General features: G+C 42.6%; 1 protein-coding gene across 4 annotated transcripts in view; it reads left to right on the top strand.

Annotated features, from left to right (window-relative positions):
• The window catches only part of CORO1C (coronin 1C), a 77,970-nt gene that overhangs the window by 14,655 nt on the left and 44,532 nt on the right, over window positions 1-18,783 (top strand). For 2 of the 4 annotated variants that reach the window (XM_050924205.1, XM_050924206.1), the window contains exon 2: window positions 18,098-18,297. The exons of 1 other annotated variant lie outside the window; for it this stretch is intronic. In XM_050924205.1, the coding sequence (XP_050780162.1) occupies window positions 18,098-18,297 (200 nt within the window). Of the gene's footprint in view, window positions 1-14,597; window positions 14,651-18,097; window positions 18,298-18,783 lie in introns of all 4 variants that reach the window. One more of the 4 variants, XM_050924207.1, reaches the window with a different exon arrangement.

The raw sequence follows: 18,783 nt of genomic DNA, 5'->3' as shown, positions 1-18,783 counted from the left end.
TTTAAAATCCACAACCACATCAACTGTTTCAAGAATCAGAATGTCGGTTGCTCCAGGCTGGCGAAATGTGAACTGATGTTTCTTTGTAGTGCTATAATTGAGAAAGGGCAAGTGATGCTGAAGTTATTAGGATTAGCTCTTGATAGCAGAACTAAGATAATATAGACTTAGGTTAACTGAAAGTGACTCAGGCTGGCTGCTTTTTGAAAGTTGGTTATTCTAGGTGCATTTAGCATGCCATTAGGTAGTTCCTGTCTATTCTCTGACCAATCTGAATCCTCTTTAGGATGAGTTTATTTCATGCCATGCTCATATTGACAGACTTAAATAAAACAATTTAATTTTTTAAAAAAGTTTTAAATTTTAGTCCTTGACTTTTGATTGGCTTTAAAAAGTGACAGCAATGCTCATGAAAGGTGTCTGCCTCACAGGTACAGCAGTGACAGGTCCAAGATGCCTCATCATTGTCTCAGAACTCTGTTCTAGAGAGCTCACTTGGGCAGCTATATCTTTAGTCTTGGAGATCCCTAAAAGGGGGCTAGTTCTGGTTTATGAGAGGTTCATAATGATCCAGTAGGAAATCTACTGAGACCATCCAACTCTTTTCATATTGGCCACTGAACAGATGGCAGATAGTAGTCTCTCCTGGTCACTACTGCTATGATCAGGATTAGCCAGTGACCCAGATGTGAGAAGCTCTGAAAAGCTCTGTTTATTTTTTAAAGCATCAGCAGTTATGTTAGTATGAGCTGGTCTACACTACAGGGGAAAATCGATCTCAGATACGCAACTTCAGCTACGTGAATAACGTAGCTGAAGTCGAAGTATCTAAGATCGAATTACTCACCGTCCTCACGGCGTGGGATCGATGTCCGCGGCTCCCCCTGTCGATTCCGCAACTCCGTTCGGGTTGGTGGAGTTACGGAATCGATATAAGCGCGTTCGGGGATTGATATATCGCGTCTAGATGAGACGCGATATATCGATCCCCGAGCAATCGATTGCTACCCGCCGATATGGTGGGTAGTGAAGATGTAGCCTAGGTGTGGTTTGTTACTTACAAAATGTACATATACTATATGTAAGTAATGAAGCAATGTGAAGTGACTAGAATCTATGCAGGATCTCTGCATGCAATAGTGATGTACAATGGTGTTTGCTCAATCTTTGACATAGATGTCCTTTATCCAAAATGTTAATTAGTCATTGAAGTTAAAGGGTGAACAATGTAAACAATGACTAAAAAACCCTTCTTGACTTCTAGGATGTCACTAGTCCTAAGTCTTCCAAGATAGACAAGGCCTTAATTTCTAATATTAAAAATAAAGTAGAAAAAAACTTTAAAAATGAGCTGTGAAACCCTCCCTCCGCCTCCCATTTTGGCTGATGTTAATGCATCCAAAAAAATAAGTCAGGAGACAGCATAAGCTTGAATTAAATAAGGTAAAGTTAAATCTGCAGTTTAAAGGAAGGGCCAACAAGGAACGGAATGAGAATTTCTGTAACTTTTTCAAGGCATCCTATCCCAAGGTTGAGTTGCCTGAGTTTATTTTGGGGTGGTGGGGTGTCTGGAAGGAAAGAAGAATCTTTTAATTGCACTTTTTTGGACTGTTTTAATTCTGCAGTTGGAATAATTGGTCTGCAGTTCAAGAACTACAAATTCTGTTTCTCATCCAGATTATAATATCTTTTTAAAACTATGCACACTATCTTTGCAATGGATTGATGTAATGGTTCTGTAGGAGGCATTCTGGTGTGAGGTGAAAGGCTACATCTGGTCTGAACATAGCTGGGAGTCCCTGTGATGGTGCATGGTATCCTGTGTTTGGAAGAATCAGAATGATTTTTGTCAGTGAGCTGGGTCTCTTAATCCATTATAATTAGTTTTTCCTTCTTTTCTCCTTCAGTCATCCGCTTTAAAAAAAAAGCAATGGGAATGAAATTAAAACGGTTGTGAGTCAAACTGATTAAAAACAAGGGAGTCTAATGTGATTGTGTTGAGGACGGAGTTAGCAGCGTTTGCCTGGAATTCTCTGGCTTTTGTTGGTTCACATCTGATTCTAAAGTTTAACCTTGTCTTTAAGAATGGATTTGTGATTCCAGTTACCTTTCAATTTTACCTGAGTTATAATCACTATGATCTCACTGTTTCCTTGTACTTCCCTGTCTATTTGTATCCATCTGTTCTCTCATTTCTTAGATTGTAAGCTCTCTGGGACTGGGACCATCTTTTTGTTCTGTTTGTTGAGCATCCTGAACAATGGCATCCTGGTCCATGACTGGGGCTCATTAGCTCTCCGGTATAATATGTGGTTTCTATACACATCCTGTAGGTGTAATGCCAGTTTGGAATTGATGTGACTTCCTCCAAATGATGCCATGGCTATGACCTAGCATTTTGTGGATGTTCAGTAGTCTGCCTTAAAGAAAACCATTTCCCCCATTCCCCCCCTCCCCTGCAACCACTGCTTTCAAAGGCTCTTGCTCAAGATTCTTTTGAAAGCTCTTTACATCCTTCTTCACCTAAGCAACACACACAGTCCCTGGGACAAGTTGTCTGTAGAAATGAGACTTCCAAGTCATTCTTGATCAAAATATTTAAAATTATACACCCCCCTCCCCCCCCTGCACATCCTGTCCTCTGTACTGTTGCCATAGTTACTGTATTCTTGAGTCTTTGGAAACCCGTTATGTCTCATGTGAATGTAAAAAGGTGATACCCCGCAATGCTGCATTTTGAAAGATTTCTTTACCATACGAAACTAGCAAAACATTGACATCCAAAAATATTCCGAACTTGGAAATTGGACATGGGGCAGACACAACCCAGTGCTGATAAATCACACAGTTTGTCATGGGTGTAATTAATATCAGTAGAAGTTAGCAGGAGGTGTAATTGGTTCAAAACAGTGTGATCTGTCTCCCTAGAGAGACAAGACAGGCTGGCAGAATATACAGATGATGACTTAGGGCAAGTCTACACCAGTGTTTTTTTCAAACTTTTTTTTTTGGTGACCCAGTTGAAGAAAATTGTTGATGCCAGTGATGCAACGGAGCTGGGGATGAAGCGTGTGGGAGGGGGCTCAGGGCTGGGGCAGAGGGTTGGGATGTGGGAGGGAGGTCAGGGCACTGACCTGGGGATGCAGACTCTGGGTGGGGCCGGGGATGAGGGGTTTGGCATGCAGGAGAGAGCTCTGGGTTGAGGGGGCACAAGGCTGGGGCGCAGGCTTACCTCCGGCGGCTCCCGGTCAGCGGTGCAGCCAGGGTGCAGAGGCAGGCTTCCTGCCTGTCCTGGCATGTGGACCGCGCTGCTCCCTGGAAGCAGCCAGCAGCAAGTCTGGCTCCTAGGTGAAGGCGCGCAAGCAGCTCTGCATGGTTCTCGCCTGCAGGCATTGTGCCCCCCCCCCCCAGCTTCCATTGGGTGGGAACTGGCCACTGGGAGTGCAGAGCCAGTGCTTGGGGTGGGGGCAGCGCGTGGAGCCTTGTGGCCCCCCTGCCGAGGAGCCAGACCTGCTGATGGCTGCTTCCGGGGCGCAGCACAGTGTCAGAACAGGTAGGGACTACTAGTTTTTACTGGCCGGCTGCCAGGGTCCCTGGGTGCTGAGCAAGGCATCCCAGTACCTTGCATTCTGCGACCTAGTACTGGGTCGCAACGCGAAGTTTGAAAACCAGTGGTCTACACTACAGTGCTACATTGGTGCAGCTGCAGCATGTCTGGTGAAGACACTATGCTGATGGGAGAGCGTCTCATGCTGACATAGCACCAGTGTGGTCAGCGCGTGTTCACTGTAACATGCGTCACTCGGAGGATGTCTTTTTCACACCCCTGAGGGATGTAAGTTATATCAACTTAAGAGTAGTCTAGACCAGCTCTTAATGTAGAAGATTGTCATCAACAATCAATCAGTCCTGGAGCCCATAGTGTAATAACTGATATTTTCTTTAGAAACGGTTCAGAATTTTTCTTTGTTTTAAATACAAACAAAACCGGTGTGTTTCAGTTCATCCTAGACACTGTAACTACTTGACTGGTGCAATCTGTATAGAGTGCACTTATGTTTACAATTGTACTTTGCATTTATGTAACACTTTTCATCAAATTATCCCCAGTTAATCTTACAATTAGATCTTGCAGTATCCCAGTGAAATAGATAAATATTCTCAGTTTACAGATTGGGAAACTGAGGCCTAGAGCATTTAAGTGACTTGCTTAGGGTCATTCAGTGACGGGGTGGGGACTAGAACATCGGAGTCCTGGCTGCTGCTCTAAACTATAGGCTACATGTCCTAATCTGTGGGTTATTTTCTCTGTACCATCCCAGTCACCATGGTATCTGAGTGCTTCTTTACTATACTGTATTAGGAGCAACTAACTTCGTATTTAGGAAATTAAAACACGAGAAATGGTCGCTTATCTTCCCATGATATGTAACAATGCGATTATATAAGCTGTCTCCCCCAAGAGGATTGGCTTATTGAGTGGAGAGAATTGCTGTGTAAGCTAGATGCCATAATGGTTTATGGTTAAAGTATTTACAGTTTCAGACATGCTGTATTTGCTTTGCAAGTTAGGGAGAAACTGGAGCCAGTTCATGCTAGCTTTAGTTGTAAGAGATAGATAAGAAAAGTTCTACTGCCTTTGCAAAGCGTGAACCATAAGCGCTAAGCTTTCCTACCCTGAGGTGTATGGTGCTTTCCAGGGGCCATCTCTGTGCCAAATGTTTCTCCAGAAAGATACAGTAACAATCTGTTGTAATGTTTTGTGTTGTATCTTAAAATGCTCTGCTCAAAAAGGGGTGCACAGCTTCATTTGGCCTCCTGTTTCCCTAGACATCGGCTGCATGTGTGTGCATACCTCTGTACTGTACACCTTGCCCTGTGGCATTGCTTTGGGACAGGCACTGTCTCTTTGGTCTGTGTTTATACAGTTCTTAGCACCGTGGGGTCCTGGTCCATGACTAGGAGTCCAACATGCTATGGCAGAGCAAAAATAAATAGCAAATGCTGAAACCCTGTACTGGTCTCAGTGTAAATGGTGCTGCTCACCTCTGATGGTCTGGCCCAACAACCCTCATGGTACTGTGGAGTACTGTCTCAAGGGTTCAGCGTTTAAGGTGCAGGCTCAATGATGTAATTGTCTAGATAAGTGGTCTCCAGTTGAAAGCATGCCTTGAAGATTATCAAATCCAGGCTGTGAGCCACCAAGGAGAGAAGCAGTTTCCAAAGCTGAGGGTCCCTCTTTGAGAACACCTTGCCGCCCAAGATCAGTCTGTGCCTACTGCAGATAAGAGCACAATTCGCTGTGCTTGCTGACTGAGACTTGCATTCTGCAGTTGGGATGGTGGCAGTCTACCGGGGACCATCCAGTATGCCTGTGTTGGATTGCCATTAATAGGCTGTGGGCGCAGGAAAATCCGTCTGTCTCCTGCACCTCAGATATACTTTCCTCTTGTTTGTAATGCACCATCCAGGCTGCTGTGCAAGTTAGCATTGCTTTGTGTAATATCTTGTTGTGTCACCATGTAAGTATGTTGTTAAAGGCTGAGGTAACTAACTGGCTTACGGATGCACAAAATGTTTCTTTCCTGCTCTCTGAATGAGGTGACAAATGTGCTTGCTCTTTCACAAATGCTTTGGTACCTGCCTGCTTAGGTAGCTGAATTCTTAAGGTATGTTTACACAGGAAAGAAAAACTCACAGGTTGCCCACTGTGCCAGCTGACGTGGGCTCATGCTGCAGGGCTGTCTCATTGCTGTGTAGACTTCCAGGCTTGGTCGGGAGCCTGGGCTTGGGACCTGCAGGGTGGGAGGGTCTCAGATCTTGGGCTCCAGCCTGAGCAGAGAAGTCTACACAGCAGTAAGACCGCTCTGCAGCCTGAGTTGGCTGGCATGTGCCAGCTGTGGGGTTTCCTTTGCTGTGTAGACATGCCCTTAGCTAAAGTGAACCATATCTGTTGTGTGTATGGGTGGGTTCTGTACTTCAGTCATTCAGGATAATGACTTTGGCTTGAAATGGGAAAAGGTTTGAAGATACAGAACATCTGTAAGACAAAGGAAGCATGTTTTAACTTGAAAGCCTTTGTTAAAATAGATGCTGGAGGAGCTGTAATTGGTACCACAGGATAAGGATTTAAAATCAAGTTAATGCATTGAAATATCTGGATGTTAGTTTTATTCTCTCTGTCCCTCCCCCCCCCCCCCCCCCCCCCCCCCCCCCCCGGAAACTGCATGTTTTGGTACCAGGACAGAATGGCAGTTTTACTCTTTGGCTTATTGGCTGCTTGGCCAGAGGACCTGGCAGGATCTCAAGTGAATCTGGAGAAATGTGTGCCAATCCCAGATGGGACAGCTGAGAAATTCATTTTGCAGCTTATTTGTACATATTCAAGTTTGAAAACATTCGTTCACTTATGCAGTACTTGCACTGTCAGACTCGAGCAGTTCTTTAGGTCATCTACTGTCTTTCATATTGAAATTACTATCTTGTATCTGGCAATTAGTGTTTGTTTTTGCTGCCTTCAAAATATACTGAACAATTGCAAGTGATGGTGCTTCTTCTATAGATGGCCTTTGCAGTCATGATGTGGGGGAATCTGATTAGTTTAGTTCCCTAAACAAGGCTCTAATGTACTGAGCATTTGGATTAAGAAATTACTGAGAATGCAGTAGTTCAAGACTGTTACATTTCTTAGAGTGGAAAGATGTCTTATTGTTGTTTTACCCTGTTCACTGTTACAGCAGGGGTTAATTTGGCTCAATGTAACTCCGGTCTGGCCAAATGGCACATGTTGGGTACATTGGCTTATGTTGGACACTTTTGGACAGCAAACAAACTGACAATGCTGCATAGTTGTAGGACTAGCCCAGCAAGTTGAGGCTAGTAGCAGAGACATCTCAGTGGATGTCAGAGGCAGCGTGCTGGAAGGGGAGCACTCTATTCTTGTGCCCCTGGCTACCCACTTCTCCCTACTTCCCCTACAGGTGGGTTAGATAATATTCATTCTTCTTCTCCTATTTTATTTCTCTACCTCTAGTGCTGGGTGCTTTACTTGTTCTGCCTGATACATCTCTATATCAGGCAGAGCCAGTGGAGTGCTTGCTATGAGGCAGGGCTGTCTGGGGAAGTGTCTTGGTGAGTCTGACTCAGTGTTGGCTTGTATGTTTGCGTGCTCTGGCTGCGCTAGGTTGCTTAGGTTTCAGAGTGGTAGCCGTGTTAGTCTGTATCAGCAAAAAGAACGGGGAGTACTTCTGGCAGTTTAGAGACTAACAAATTTATTTGACAATAAGTCCCACTTATATTTGTAGTGGAAGTTCTCAGATATTAAAATTTTAGTGCATCAAGAGAATTGACACCTGTAACACCTTCACAATCAGGCAGGTTCTTTTTTTAGAAATCTGTAGTGTTGCAGTTTTTTCTTGTAGATGTTAAGGCATGTTGCAATTTGGGGAGATAGAGCACTTTATCAAGCCCTCAGCTGCTTTCTCCCTCTCATGCATTTTCCTGTCAGTTCTCAGCTGGTAGCTGGAATGATTTAGTTGATTGTATAACTCAAGAAGCATTTTCAACAATACCTTGAAGTCAATAGGGTTTATATTCTTCTCTCTATGTGGCTATTACTCTTGTTAAGCTTAATCAAACTACTCACATCTGTTTCTTCACTAAGTGTTTGTAGAGTGAGAAATCCTATGCTTATATAAATACCTCAAGAGAATAACTAGGCTCATGTCTGGTGTCTGAGCACCTGAGTGTATCTGTCATAACTTGGCTTCAGACTCAATTTACCATGGGAAAGGCAGCGAGATTGGATTCTGATCAGCTGCTTCAGTTTCGGATGTGGTGGCTAGTGCATCTTTTTGATTAATAAGCAGTTCACTCTTTTTATAAAATGATAATCAAAATTGATGTGGGCATGTATGTTTCCTGGGGGGAGCTACAGGAGAAAAGGATTTTAAATCTTCTTTCCCTATCATGACTCCCAGTAATGTTGCAAACGAAGTGCTCAGGCCTTAGATAATTGGCCAGAAGTAGTTGGAAAAGGTGGGGTTTGAGACTCCAAATGACATCCAAAGCCAGTGCCCTGGTAGGAAACCACCTTCCATCATTTGAGCCATTGGACAGGAGTTTTTTCAACCCTAGTAAGTGAATGTTGTGGGGAGAACAGAGCCCACATTTTGGCAGTATGTGCCTATCAATTTGCTTCCCAGAGAAAAAATTCTCTGACATGCTCATTAAAAATAAATCTGGAAGAGACCCATATGTGTAACCTTCAAAAGAGTGAGAAAAGCCAGAGAGTCGAGTAGTAGAATCGAGCAGATTGATACTGCCTTGTTAACTTTGTTACCCTGATAAGAAAACTAGGTCAGCTGCATAGAGGAAGGCATTTTATTATCTACATACCTCTCTTGACTGGATTCCTGGGCTTGATTCTTCTAGTAGGATTGCTGAGTGGTAGTTTTGCAGAGAGGATTGAACACTCTGGCTGCCTAGTGTTTTCCTCACCACAGATGATGGGCTCAGTTCTAGTCCTGAGCTCTGTTGCTGCAGAGGTGATGCATTCAGTCCCTCAGAGTGTAGGTAGCACCTTCCTCTACTTTTGAGCAATGGCTCTCGCAGAAGCACAGAAGACCATTGGCTAGGTTGAGAAGGATATTGGTCTGTTTCTGGTAGGTGGACAAAGATATGGATGTGAGGAGGGATTCCCCTTAAGATTTCTTTCCTACACCATTTAAAGAAACAGAAACAAGACTGTAGTAGAGGTAACAAGTCTCCCACGTTGGAACAGATGGGAAATCTGGGTAAGGCCTTTCGTGTTCTTTTGTGAGTATTGGACATTTGCTGCAGGACTCTTTTTTTTTCTTTCAAGTAGGTTTTTTTTGTTCAGAGTCATTAATCTGGAGGTCCTGAAGAGGTGGTTGAAGACAGTACCCCGTGGAGGGATATAGTTTCCTTATCCTGTTAGGCTTTGTCTAAATGAGCAAGCTTTATAGCCATAGTTCATCATCAGTGGTGCAGCTCCACTGGCGGAAGCAGAAGTGGAAGCGGTAGCATAAACCGGGCTTGGGTGCTTTTACATTTGTCTAACCCAATATTTGTGAGCATAGATGCAGTGTAACTGAATGTCTCTATTAGATTTCATTGTGTGTGCAAGTGTTTGGGGTTTCATGAGTTGTTTTGCCCTCATTGCCTGGATCTTTGTTGTGGGGTTTATTGCATTATTTATAATGCATCTCACTCCCCTCTTCATTTATCTTCTATTTATTCTATTTTTCATCATTAGCAGTCTTTTTATTCATTTCTTTGTCAAACTGAAAATTTTAACATTTCTGAATTTGTAACACTTCCTAGTTGGGATAAAATCAAATGTCCTGCTAGTTTATGTGGCTTAGGTTCTCCTCACATAACCGAATCTTGCTGGTGGTCGTGGTGGTTTTTGGGACAGCTGGAAATTTCAGAGAGTTTATAGTCTGGCTTTTTGTCTTTAAAATGAACTGAAGTCAGGGGTGGGATCATCTTGTTCAGCCTAGACTTTTCTTTACCAGGCAGATTATTTTTCAGTACACAAATAAGATACGTCCTAGGTCTGTGATGTGTGACAATGTGAAGCCTGGGTTAAATTTTCCGAATGCCTGAAAATAAAGGTTTTTTTCACTGCTGCAGTTGGTATGAACAGTCCCAAGCCTTAATACAAAGTGATGAGATGCAACGGAAGAATGGTCTTGTGTTTACAAGCCCAAGACCTGGGACTCAGGGTATTGGCTTTTAGTCATGCCTCTGCTATTGGCATTCATCCTGTGTGATCCTGGACAAGTCACTTAACCTATCTGAGCCTCCATTGCCTCATCTGTAAAAAGAAACTAATAGGGTGAAGTTAGCCATAAGTCATTAATGTTGTAAGACACTTTGTACTACTTCAGTCCTGTCCGTCAGAGGATCTCAGAGCATAAATCTTGGTACAGTGCTATACAAGTGTATTGCATGATGTACAGATGTTAAAAAATGATAGCCTAGGAGTTCTTATGTCAAAACATGCCAGTAGTCTATATTCTCAGTCTCTAATAGTGGCCGTTTTGCCAATCCTTAGCATTCAAAAATCATGAGTTAAGCCCCAAGAACTTGTGTAATTAAAAAAAATATTTTTGGCTCTTCTCATTGGCTTCAGAGTTTGTTTTCAAGCTTTCCTCCACAACTCCCGTGGGCTAAAAGCATTCTGCTTTTTAAAATGAAATCTGAGATTCTCACATATTCCCATGACCGCAGGAGCTGTAGCTTTAGGGAATCGTAAGGCTTGATAAAATTGAGACTTGGCACCGCTGCTTGAGTGGCCTTTGTGAGATGTTGCCGGGGAAAGTGGTGAATCCATCAGCCCCTTTATCATAAACTTAATTATGCACGATGACACCATGTGAGTGAATGTCTTCTGACCTAGATGGTGATCAGCTCAGGCCTTGAAGAATGAAGATTGCAATCTCTTGTAACTTCTAGCATTCCTAGTCTAACTGCAGATGCAGTTAACTTTTTCTAGAGTAAGCTGCTTGCTTTAATATCTTGTGGCAGTGAGCTCCCTGTGTTTATTATGCTGGGTTCATTCAGTAACAAGGGATTTCATTCTCTCCAGTGTCCCCTCTTTTCGTTAGGGTTCCATCAGCTATGCCAACCTCATGACTGCTTGTCAACCATAGAGCTGCTTGTCTACCCCTCACGTGAACATTTGTGCACTTTCTCCCATGCTGCCTGTTAGATGCCCTCCCAGAACTGAACTTGTGAGGCTGTTACCATCTCCAAATGCCTTCTCAAAGCCCTCTTCTGCTGAAATATCCCCAAGAAATCATCCAGGACTACATGATCAGGCAGATAGGTGGTTGGGGCAGGTGATTGGGGAGCAGTTGTAGAAAATCAATAATTCTTTGTAATTCAAAATATAAAAAGTGGGATGTGTGTGCACGTATATGTAAACATGTACACACACTAGGTATTGCACGCGTATGTGCACGCAATGTTAAAAGCATTTTGGAGGTTGCAAAATCAAGCATTCAAGTTAGGAAATGCTACAATTAAGGTTGCTTGTGCAACCTTTTAATTTTTTTTTAAATGTGAATAGAAAAAGCAAATTCCACCAAAACCTACCAGATTTGATTGCCTCAGCACCTCCACTGTTCATATGTTGCTCGTTGCTAGATTGGGTCAAAGACCGTGTCTAGCTCTCTGTGCAGTTTCCAGCACAACAGAGTTCCAGTCCTGAATTAAGCCTTTGTGGGAGGCTACCATAAAATGTTACTTTCCTTATCTTGCTGGGAATCTTGCCTGGAAGGAAAAACACCCTCCTTTCACATCAAAGGTACCAGCTTTTTATAAGGAGATTCTGCAAAGAAGCTCTTCCCGTAAGGTTGGCGTGTAAATTGTTTTTACTGAAAATGGCCTCTGGCTGAATTAATGTTTTATATCAGCCATTCCTTTTGAGTGTCTGGCCCTCCCAAAGGATCACGTCCACGTGGGTTGAACAGGATTTTGCCTTTCGCAGGGGGTTTTCCTGTAAGCTCTTCCCTAGCAGGATGTGTTTCCTCTCACATAAGCAGGCTGAAAACCCTCCAAGCCACAAACTGTATCTGTTGGACTTTTTAGAAGATAAGTCCTTTATTAAACAGGAAGATAGGCAAATCCAGGGTAATTTTTATGACTCTTCATGATGGAAGATCAGGAGGAAATTGAATGAATGGTACTATGCAGACATGTGCAGTGTCAACTCTTAGAATCTTAGAAATGTAGGTCTGAGGCTGGTAGGGATCTTGAAAGATCCCTTAGTTCAGCCCTGCCATGCTGAGGCAGGACCAAGTATTTCTAGACCATCCCTGGCAGGTGTTCCTCTAACCTGTTCTTGAACATTCAGGTGATTTCTAAGGTCTGCTTTGAACACTGTTGCAAGGGGCCAGATTCTATGCCTAGTACTCTGGGCCTGTACAATGGCTTCTGCCATCAATCAGGTTTGGATGGATGTAACCAAAGGTAGAGTTTGGCCACAAGTCTCTTAGCATTAGAAAGTTGAAGGGTGTTTATCCAGATGCGCCCCATACAGCATGAGTTGTAAACGTTCTGCATTATAAAGCATTGCATGGGAGCGCCGTGTATAGCTAGAGGTCTGTTAGCACTTCCATTGGTACCCTCTTGGAAGGGTATATAAAGCTTCTGTTTTAATTTTGCTGAGGGTTGTAACTCTAGCAATATTAAAACCCTTCCCAGTAGGCGTCTTTAGCCCTCCTAATTTGTACTCTGCTGAGACAAATATCCCATACTTAGCAGACATACCCTGATATCCTCTCCCCACTACTCAGCAAAGATTTGAAATGAACAGTGCTGTAATGAGTTGTCTCTGACATTCTTGCTCTTAGGAGACGCTACAGTATCCTTACAGGAATAGCATTGGTAGGTAAAACTGCAATTAGCGAAGCAAGTGAACAAAGGACATTTCATGATGTGCTACCCTGCCTAAGTCACCCAGGCTTCCCGGTCATTAGCCTGAATTAGCCTGGTCCTACTATATTTTGCCTATTTGATAACGGGCTGAATCCATCTTTTAAAATGGCGTATGGCTTCAGGTGCACATCAGGGTTTATCTAATAATCGCAGAGGTGAAAATGCTATCCTCTTTGCTAGACAGTAACTTTTTTCCCTAGGGGTTGCCTTCTGTTCCTGCAGTCTGCCTCGTTTGACTCTGAACTAACCCTGCAAAGAGAACCAGCAGGCTTCAGCTGTCATTTTTTTAGATAGTGGGGGAGGGGATGCTTTGCAGCACTTAACTATTGGAAAATTAATTAGGATACTAAACCTCTTCAGGCTGGAACTGCAGGGAAAGAAAGCTCTTCACTGGCTTTCGAGGGCCAAGCTAACCCTACTTATATTTTTTACCCGGTCGCTTTCCTTGGTGCATTGAAGGATCCATAGTGACTGCTCTTTATAACTGCTCTCCTCCCTTCCCCCAGAGAAGAACCAGATCAAAATGACTGTGATCCAAAGCTGAGAATCACTCCCTATGCTATGGAAATGAGGGCTCAGTGAGCCTGGTCTCATCCTAGAGAGAGGTTTCCTTTGAGAACAGGGCATTTGGGGTTGAGGGAAAGGGTGGCAAAGGTGTGCTTCTTGAGCAAAAAGATCTTAAATGAGTAAGGAGTGTGCTTTTACGCATTGCTTTAAATGAGGCTAATTCCTAAAACCCTTCCTCAAATGACTAAAATGAGGGAAATTCACCCTGGGGACGGGGGAGAATGGAATTTTTCAGCAGCTGGTCGGGGAGGAATAGTAGAATTAAAGGTACCAGATTTGTGAGCTGGAGAGCTTGGCTTTTTTCGGTGGGGTCTCATTGTGGACCAGGTGAAATTATTGTACCGATTGTACACAGGAAACTTTACATTTTAATATCATGTCCCTGTTCCCAGTATTAAACACGAAAAATTGCAAAATTCCTGCATATGGTGTGCTGAGATTGAGCAATTGGGGGTTACTTGCAGGAACACAGATTTAAGTATTGGCTTTACCTTTTCTAAAACATAAGATTTTAATGTGTTGACCCACCATGGACTGGGAAGAATGCTAAACAATGAACAGTGATGCAAAGTCTTCCTGAAAACTTATACAAAGCCCGCCCTGCTCTCCTGTCTTACCTGGATGACTAATGTTTTACTTGCTCGTCAGAAAAATTTACACACCTCAGGTAAATGAGCAAGTAGAACTTTACTGCAGAGCATTGTACCTGTGAGATGTGTTATCAGGTGAGAAGTAGTTGAGTTGGGCGTGCACACTTCCGGTTGTGTCTCGTTATTGCAACAGACAGTGTTTTTTCAGAGTAACCCTCTATTTTCTCCCCATCAACGAGTTTGGGTAATTCCTAAGTGCAATACTTGTGTTTCCTGGCAAGATGTGAAGTGACTGTCTGCAGAGAGAAGGAAGGTTCATCAAAATTAGAACTGACGGTTATAAAAATCTGGGAAGCACAGCTGTACACTGCGGTTTTGCTGACCCAAGCATTTCAAAATCATGAGATTGGCTTAAAAATAAATCAGGGGAGTTTTATAGTTACCTTCTGGTTTCTGAGTCCCTAGACTTCATGTTTTAAGGCTTTTCTGTGCAATCATGAGGGTTAGAAAGACTGGGGGCAAGAGTAATTGGAAAGCTGAAATCCTCATGTAATCACAGGACTCCAGGAGCTGAGGCTTAAACATACACAGTGAGAGACTTGCAATAAAATTGTGAGAATTAGCAATATGTAGATCATATCTTTCATATAAATTGTATACCAGAATGTTTTGCAGCAAGTCATTGTCAGTTTAAGTGTTGGATAATAGCAAAGGGAAAAAAGAAATGAAGATACCGAGTGCTCGTGTTTGGAGAAGAAGCCTTTGGGGGCAGGAATATTCTTGTTGAACATTTACCTGTTGTGAGTTGTTGTCCATTTTTAAGGTGCAACATAAACAAGCCAGGGTAAAAGCATGTGTCTTAATTGTGTATCTCTCCAAGTCGCTGGGATTGTACAAATAACTGCTGATCTGGTTGACCACATGGCCTCCTAAAGATAACTTTTTGTACTGAAACTCCCTTTGTTTGTACAGCTCGTAGCACAGTGGAGTTCTGGGCCATGACTAAGGTTCTGCCACAGTACCAGGTAAGGGTCTTTTTAGAAGTGCTGTTGATCAGGTCTGAAAGATTTAATCATGTGAATTACTCGTTGGGTGAGATGCTGGAATTTTTTACTTGAAGCATCTTAACCGAGACCCAGACAACTTATACGGTCCTTGGCCCTTCTTGGGGGCATTCATTCCAGCCGCTGTAAGTGCTTATGATGCTTGTTTTCTCCCCACTTCGTCTGGCACAGACAGGCTAAGTGATTTGCTTGAGATCACATGGTGAGTCAGTGGCAAAACTGGGACTGGAACCAGGGTCTCCTGACTCAGTCACCTGCTCTGTACACTCCTTCCTGTGTGGGGTCATTACAATTCCCATGCCACTTCTCAGGCAGTAGGCTTGCCTTCCTGTTGTCTTGGCAGAATCCCACTTTGAGCTATTACATACAGGTCTATTTAGAGTATCCCCCCTGCCAGTTCAGCTTGGGACAGCTTGCTCTTCCCTTTCTCTCTGAAAAAACTGCAACATTGTTGTCAGAGTAGCTGTGGTATTAGACATCTGTGGGATGAATTTCAGTGATAGGTGATGGAATATCTGCCTAGTTTGTATATTAGTTTGTTTTTAATGTGCTCTGGACTCCTGCTGGATGAAAACTATTCAATATGCTAGGCTTCCACTGTTCTATTGAAGCTGCTGCACAGATCATAACATTATCTGTCATGGTGCTGCAATGGCTTATGTATGTAAAAAGTTATTCATGTTTGTGGGTTACTTGGGTGTTTCATTCTGATTGTGCAACTTCTGTGTCAGAGGTGTGGAGCTAGGGATAAGGCCCTTTTTTTAGATTTTTTTTCGCTACGCATACTTCATATTTTAACTAATGTTTGGATATTCATTAATTTTCAGTTATTTATTTGTAAATATTGAGGAGGCATAATCCCATCTAATACCAATCCTTTTTCTGTAGTGCTGCTTTTCTCTAGATCTCAAATTCACCAGTTGTCCACCAAATTTTATTTTTAAAATGACAGCTGCTTTTCTTTTAAGCTACAGGCGTTTGTAATAAAGTGCTAACTGTGGCACTTCTGTAGTTTTAAAAGCCATCTAATTTATTCTGGGAAATTTTAATGAACCCCTGATGAAAACAGCCTTACCCCCTCTTGTACACTCATAGGTGAGACCGTGTGTGCTGTAAACAATCATTTAGGTTTCCTGGCTGAATTGGAGAGACTTGAAAATAGGTGACTCTATCCATGATCTGTGGTTTGGGTTATGTTATCTCATGGAGAAGAGACTCTAGGAAGCTGAGCTGTAAAAATGCCTGGGAAAGGCTAACTATTTGGCAGTTTTGTTATGGTCTTGATAGACTACTATATGCTGAATAGCTGCTTGATGCTAGTACAACAAAAATAATGCGAGTGAGAAATACTAAAAAAAAAGATGTCTGGACTGGACAACTGAAGAGACTTGGAATAATATATAGAGCCTTTTGCCTCTAGGTCACTGGTTTGAACTCAGTTAAGGTCATCAGTGGCTGCAAGTCATTACCATCCGACAGCTGTTTGGCCTGTGTGAAAACAGTTGGTGGCCTCTGTCCTATTCCTAGATAGACAGAGATCCACATTGCAGAAATTGCTACAGTACTTGGGACATGTATTATTGGTCTCTGAAAGGAAACCCAGGAGTGCCTGGGCCTGGAGGCTGAGCTCCTGCCTCATTCCGGCAATGTGTGGCACGTTAGTAGAAGCTTCTGCTCACTGCTTTGGCTTTGCTGCATGGGGTGTGTCTCTGAACTAGTGGCTTCCTTCTCCAGTGCTGTCAGTCCAGCAGATTTAACTAGTGCTGCCATTTCTCTTTAAATTTATGGTCTGCATAATCTGTAGATTTTTAGATTTGAGGCAAGTCTGCTGTACAGATGTCCTGCTCCAGAGTCCTGGTGCTCACTGTTTGACGTTGTCACCACAGGCATGGGGATTTTGCAGGAAAGAGACAAATTGCAGAAAGTTTCTCATATTTATGTGGAAACTTGAGGTACTTCACTGAGTAATTTAGTGTTTCTATTAAGAGTGATATAAATGTTTTTAACTGTGCGACAACTCAGCCAATTCTGGTGAAAGCTTTACTCCAGATGTACAAATCATTCACTTTTTAGCTTCCAGACTTTTTACAAATAAGCTATTCTTAAGCCTATCTTACAGTGTACTTGCGTGCAGAGTTCTGGAAGTTAAAATGGGATGTGTGTTGAGTAACCTTTCATAATTTTTGCTTGCCAGGCGGACTGTGCACACACAAGCACATCCACTGTGGTGTACAAAAGCATTTCAGTTTACCACTTCACTGCAGAAATAATCAGAACCAATATTTCCTTAACAAGTAGCTTTGAACTGGAGTAGCATTTTCCCAGTCCTGATGTGTAACCATGGACCTATGGAGAGGCAAACTTAGAGCAGGACTCTGATTTCTGTTGCTCAGAGGTTGGGCATTGCAGAAGTTGTTTTCAATCTCTAAAGGCAAGAAAGTATGTGGAGGTTCCTCACTTACCTGTGAACTGATAAATTCTGGAGGAAAAAATCTCCTACAATGAGAGGACTCCTTTGATGTTTTCCGGTAAGTTTCAGAAGGGATCAATCTGGAAGTTGGAGATGCCAATGGAAAATATGCTGCCACTCACTCCCCTTGAGATCCAGTGTTCCTATGAAGTGTTACCCCCATGCGGTCTACGCAGAGGCAGGGGGCTGGAATTTTCTATGCCGGTGAACTTCCCTCTATTCTAACTCAAGACAGTCAGTTTCTTAGGCAGAGGAGGAGCAAAGCAAACAAGCTAACAAAGTCAATTCTAGTCATTAGCTTGCTTTCCTTCTTCCTGCTTAGGAAATAAACTTATTTTCAATAAGATTTTTGAGTTAGCTAGCTTACTTGTGAACCCACTTCCATTTCTGAGAGTTTGTTTTATCATCTATATTTCCTAGAAAGTAAATAAATTTAATCAAAAACAAAATACATTTCTCATCCTGTGACCCTAAACAATTTTTAAATATGTAAAAACTCACCTGAAAAACCCATTGAGTTGAGTGCTCCTTTACTGGAATAAAAGGAATATAATCACAATAGGGAAAATGCCATTCTTTATGGAAAATTAGTCTTACCATTTTTGTTGTAAAATACAATATTGGTTAAAGTCCAATTCTGTTATGCTTGGTACAAGTCAGTGTAATTCTGACATCTTATTAAAAAAATAGAACGATCCTTTCAAAACGAGTTGTTACTAGCACTGTTTGAACTGTAGAGTGGCCAGGATCTGAAACTGGGCATCTGTATGAGTAGGAGTAATGACTGAAAGCTGCTGCATCTCCTGCAATACCGGGTACTTGACTGACTCTTTGAGTTCGCTAGCATACGTAGGCAGGTGGGTTCTAGAAAAACAGACCAGACAACGTGCACTTAACTGGCCAAGTTTTTCTGAAACTCCTGTTCTCTTTCTCCGCAGACACAATGAGGCGAGTGGTACGACAGAGCAAATTTCGGCATGTGTTTGGGCAAGCAGTGAAAAATGACCAGTGTTATGACGACATCCGGGTTTCCCGTGTTACTTGGGATAGTTCCTTTTGTGTAGTAAACCCCAAATTTGTTGCAATAATCATAGAAGCTAGTGGTGGTGGAGCGTTCCTGGTGCTGCCCTTGCACAAGGTAGGTGCTTTTGAAAGTTTCTTGTTATTGCCTCCATAGAGTGAAGCTGTCATCTCAACATTATTTATGAACCAGACTGAGCCTGGGAAGTCTTACTTCAGAGCTGTGTTTTGGAATGACAGATGCCAGTTTCTGATGCCATTAGCTGGAGTCTTGCATGCCTCAGTAATCATTCCAATGCTTCCTTTAAATGAAACGCAGTAAATAAAAGTGGTTTGCTTAACTAATTTGGACCAGCTCTATATGAAAAAAGTGCATGATTAGAATGATGTGCTACCACAAGGAAATTGTTTGCTATAGTGATGGTCCATCCTTTTACCACCAGGATTTTAGCTTTCTAAGATACCCAGGTATCTCGTACGTCTCAGTGTGGTATTGCATTAATTACTTTCTGCGTTTGACTAGCAACAGTTAGGTAGCAAAATAAAGCATGAAAAAAGAGGTGGTCTGATTCTTAAAGATCATGGAGGTCTTTGAGCATATGTG

Source organism: Gopherus flavomarginatus, chromosome 15 (genome assembly GCF_025201925.1).
Source record: "Gopherus flavomarginatus isolate rGopFla2 chromosome 15, rGopFla2.mat.asm, whole genome shotgun sequence".
NCBI classification, from domain to species: domain Eukaryota; kingdom Metazoa; phylum Chordata; order Testudines; family Testudinidae; genus Gopherus; species Gopherus flavomarginatus.
The sequence above is the reverse complement of the archived record's forward strand: the minus strand, read 5'-3'. Positions and strand labels throughout refer to the sequence as shown.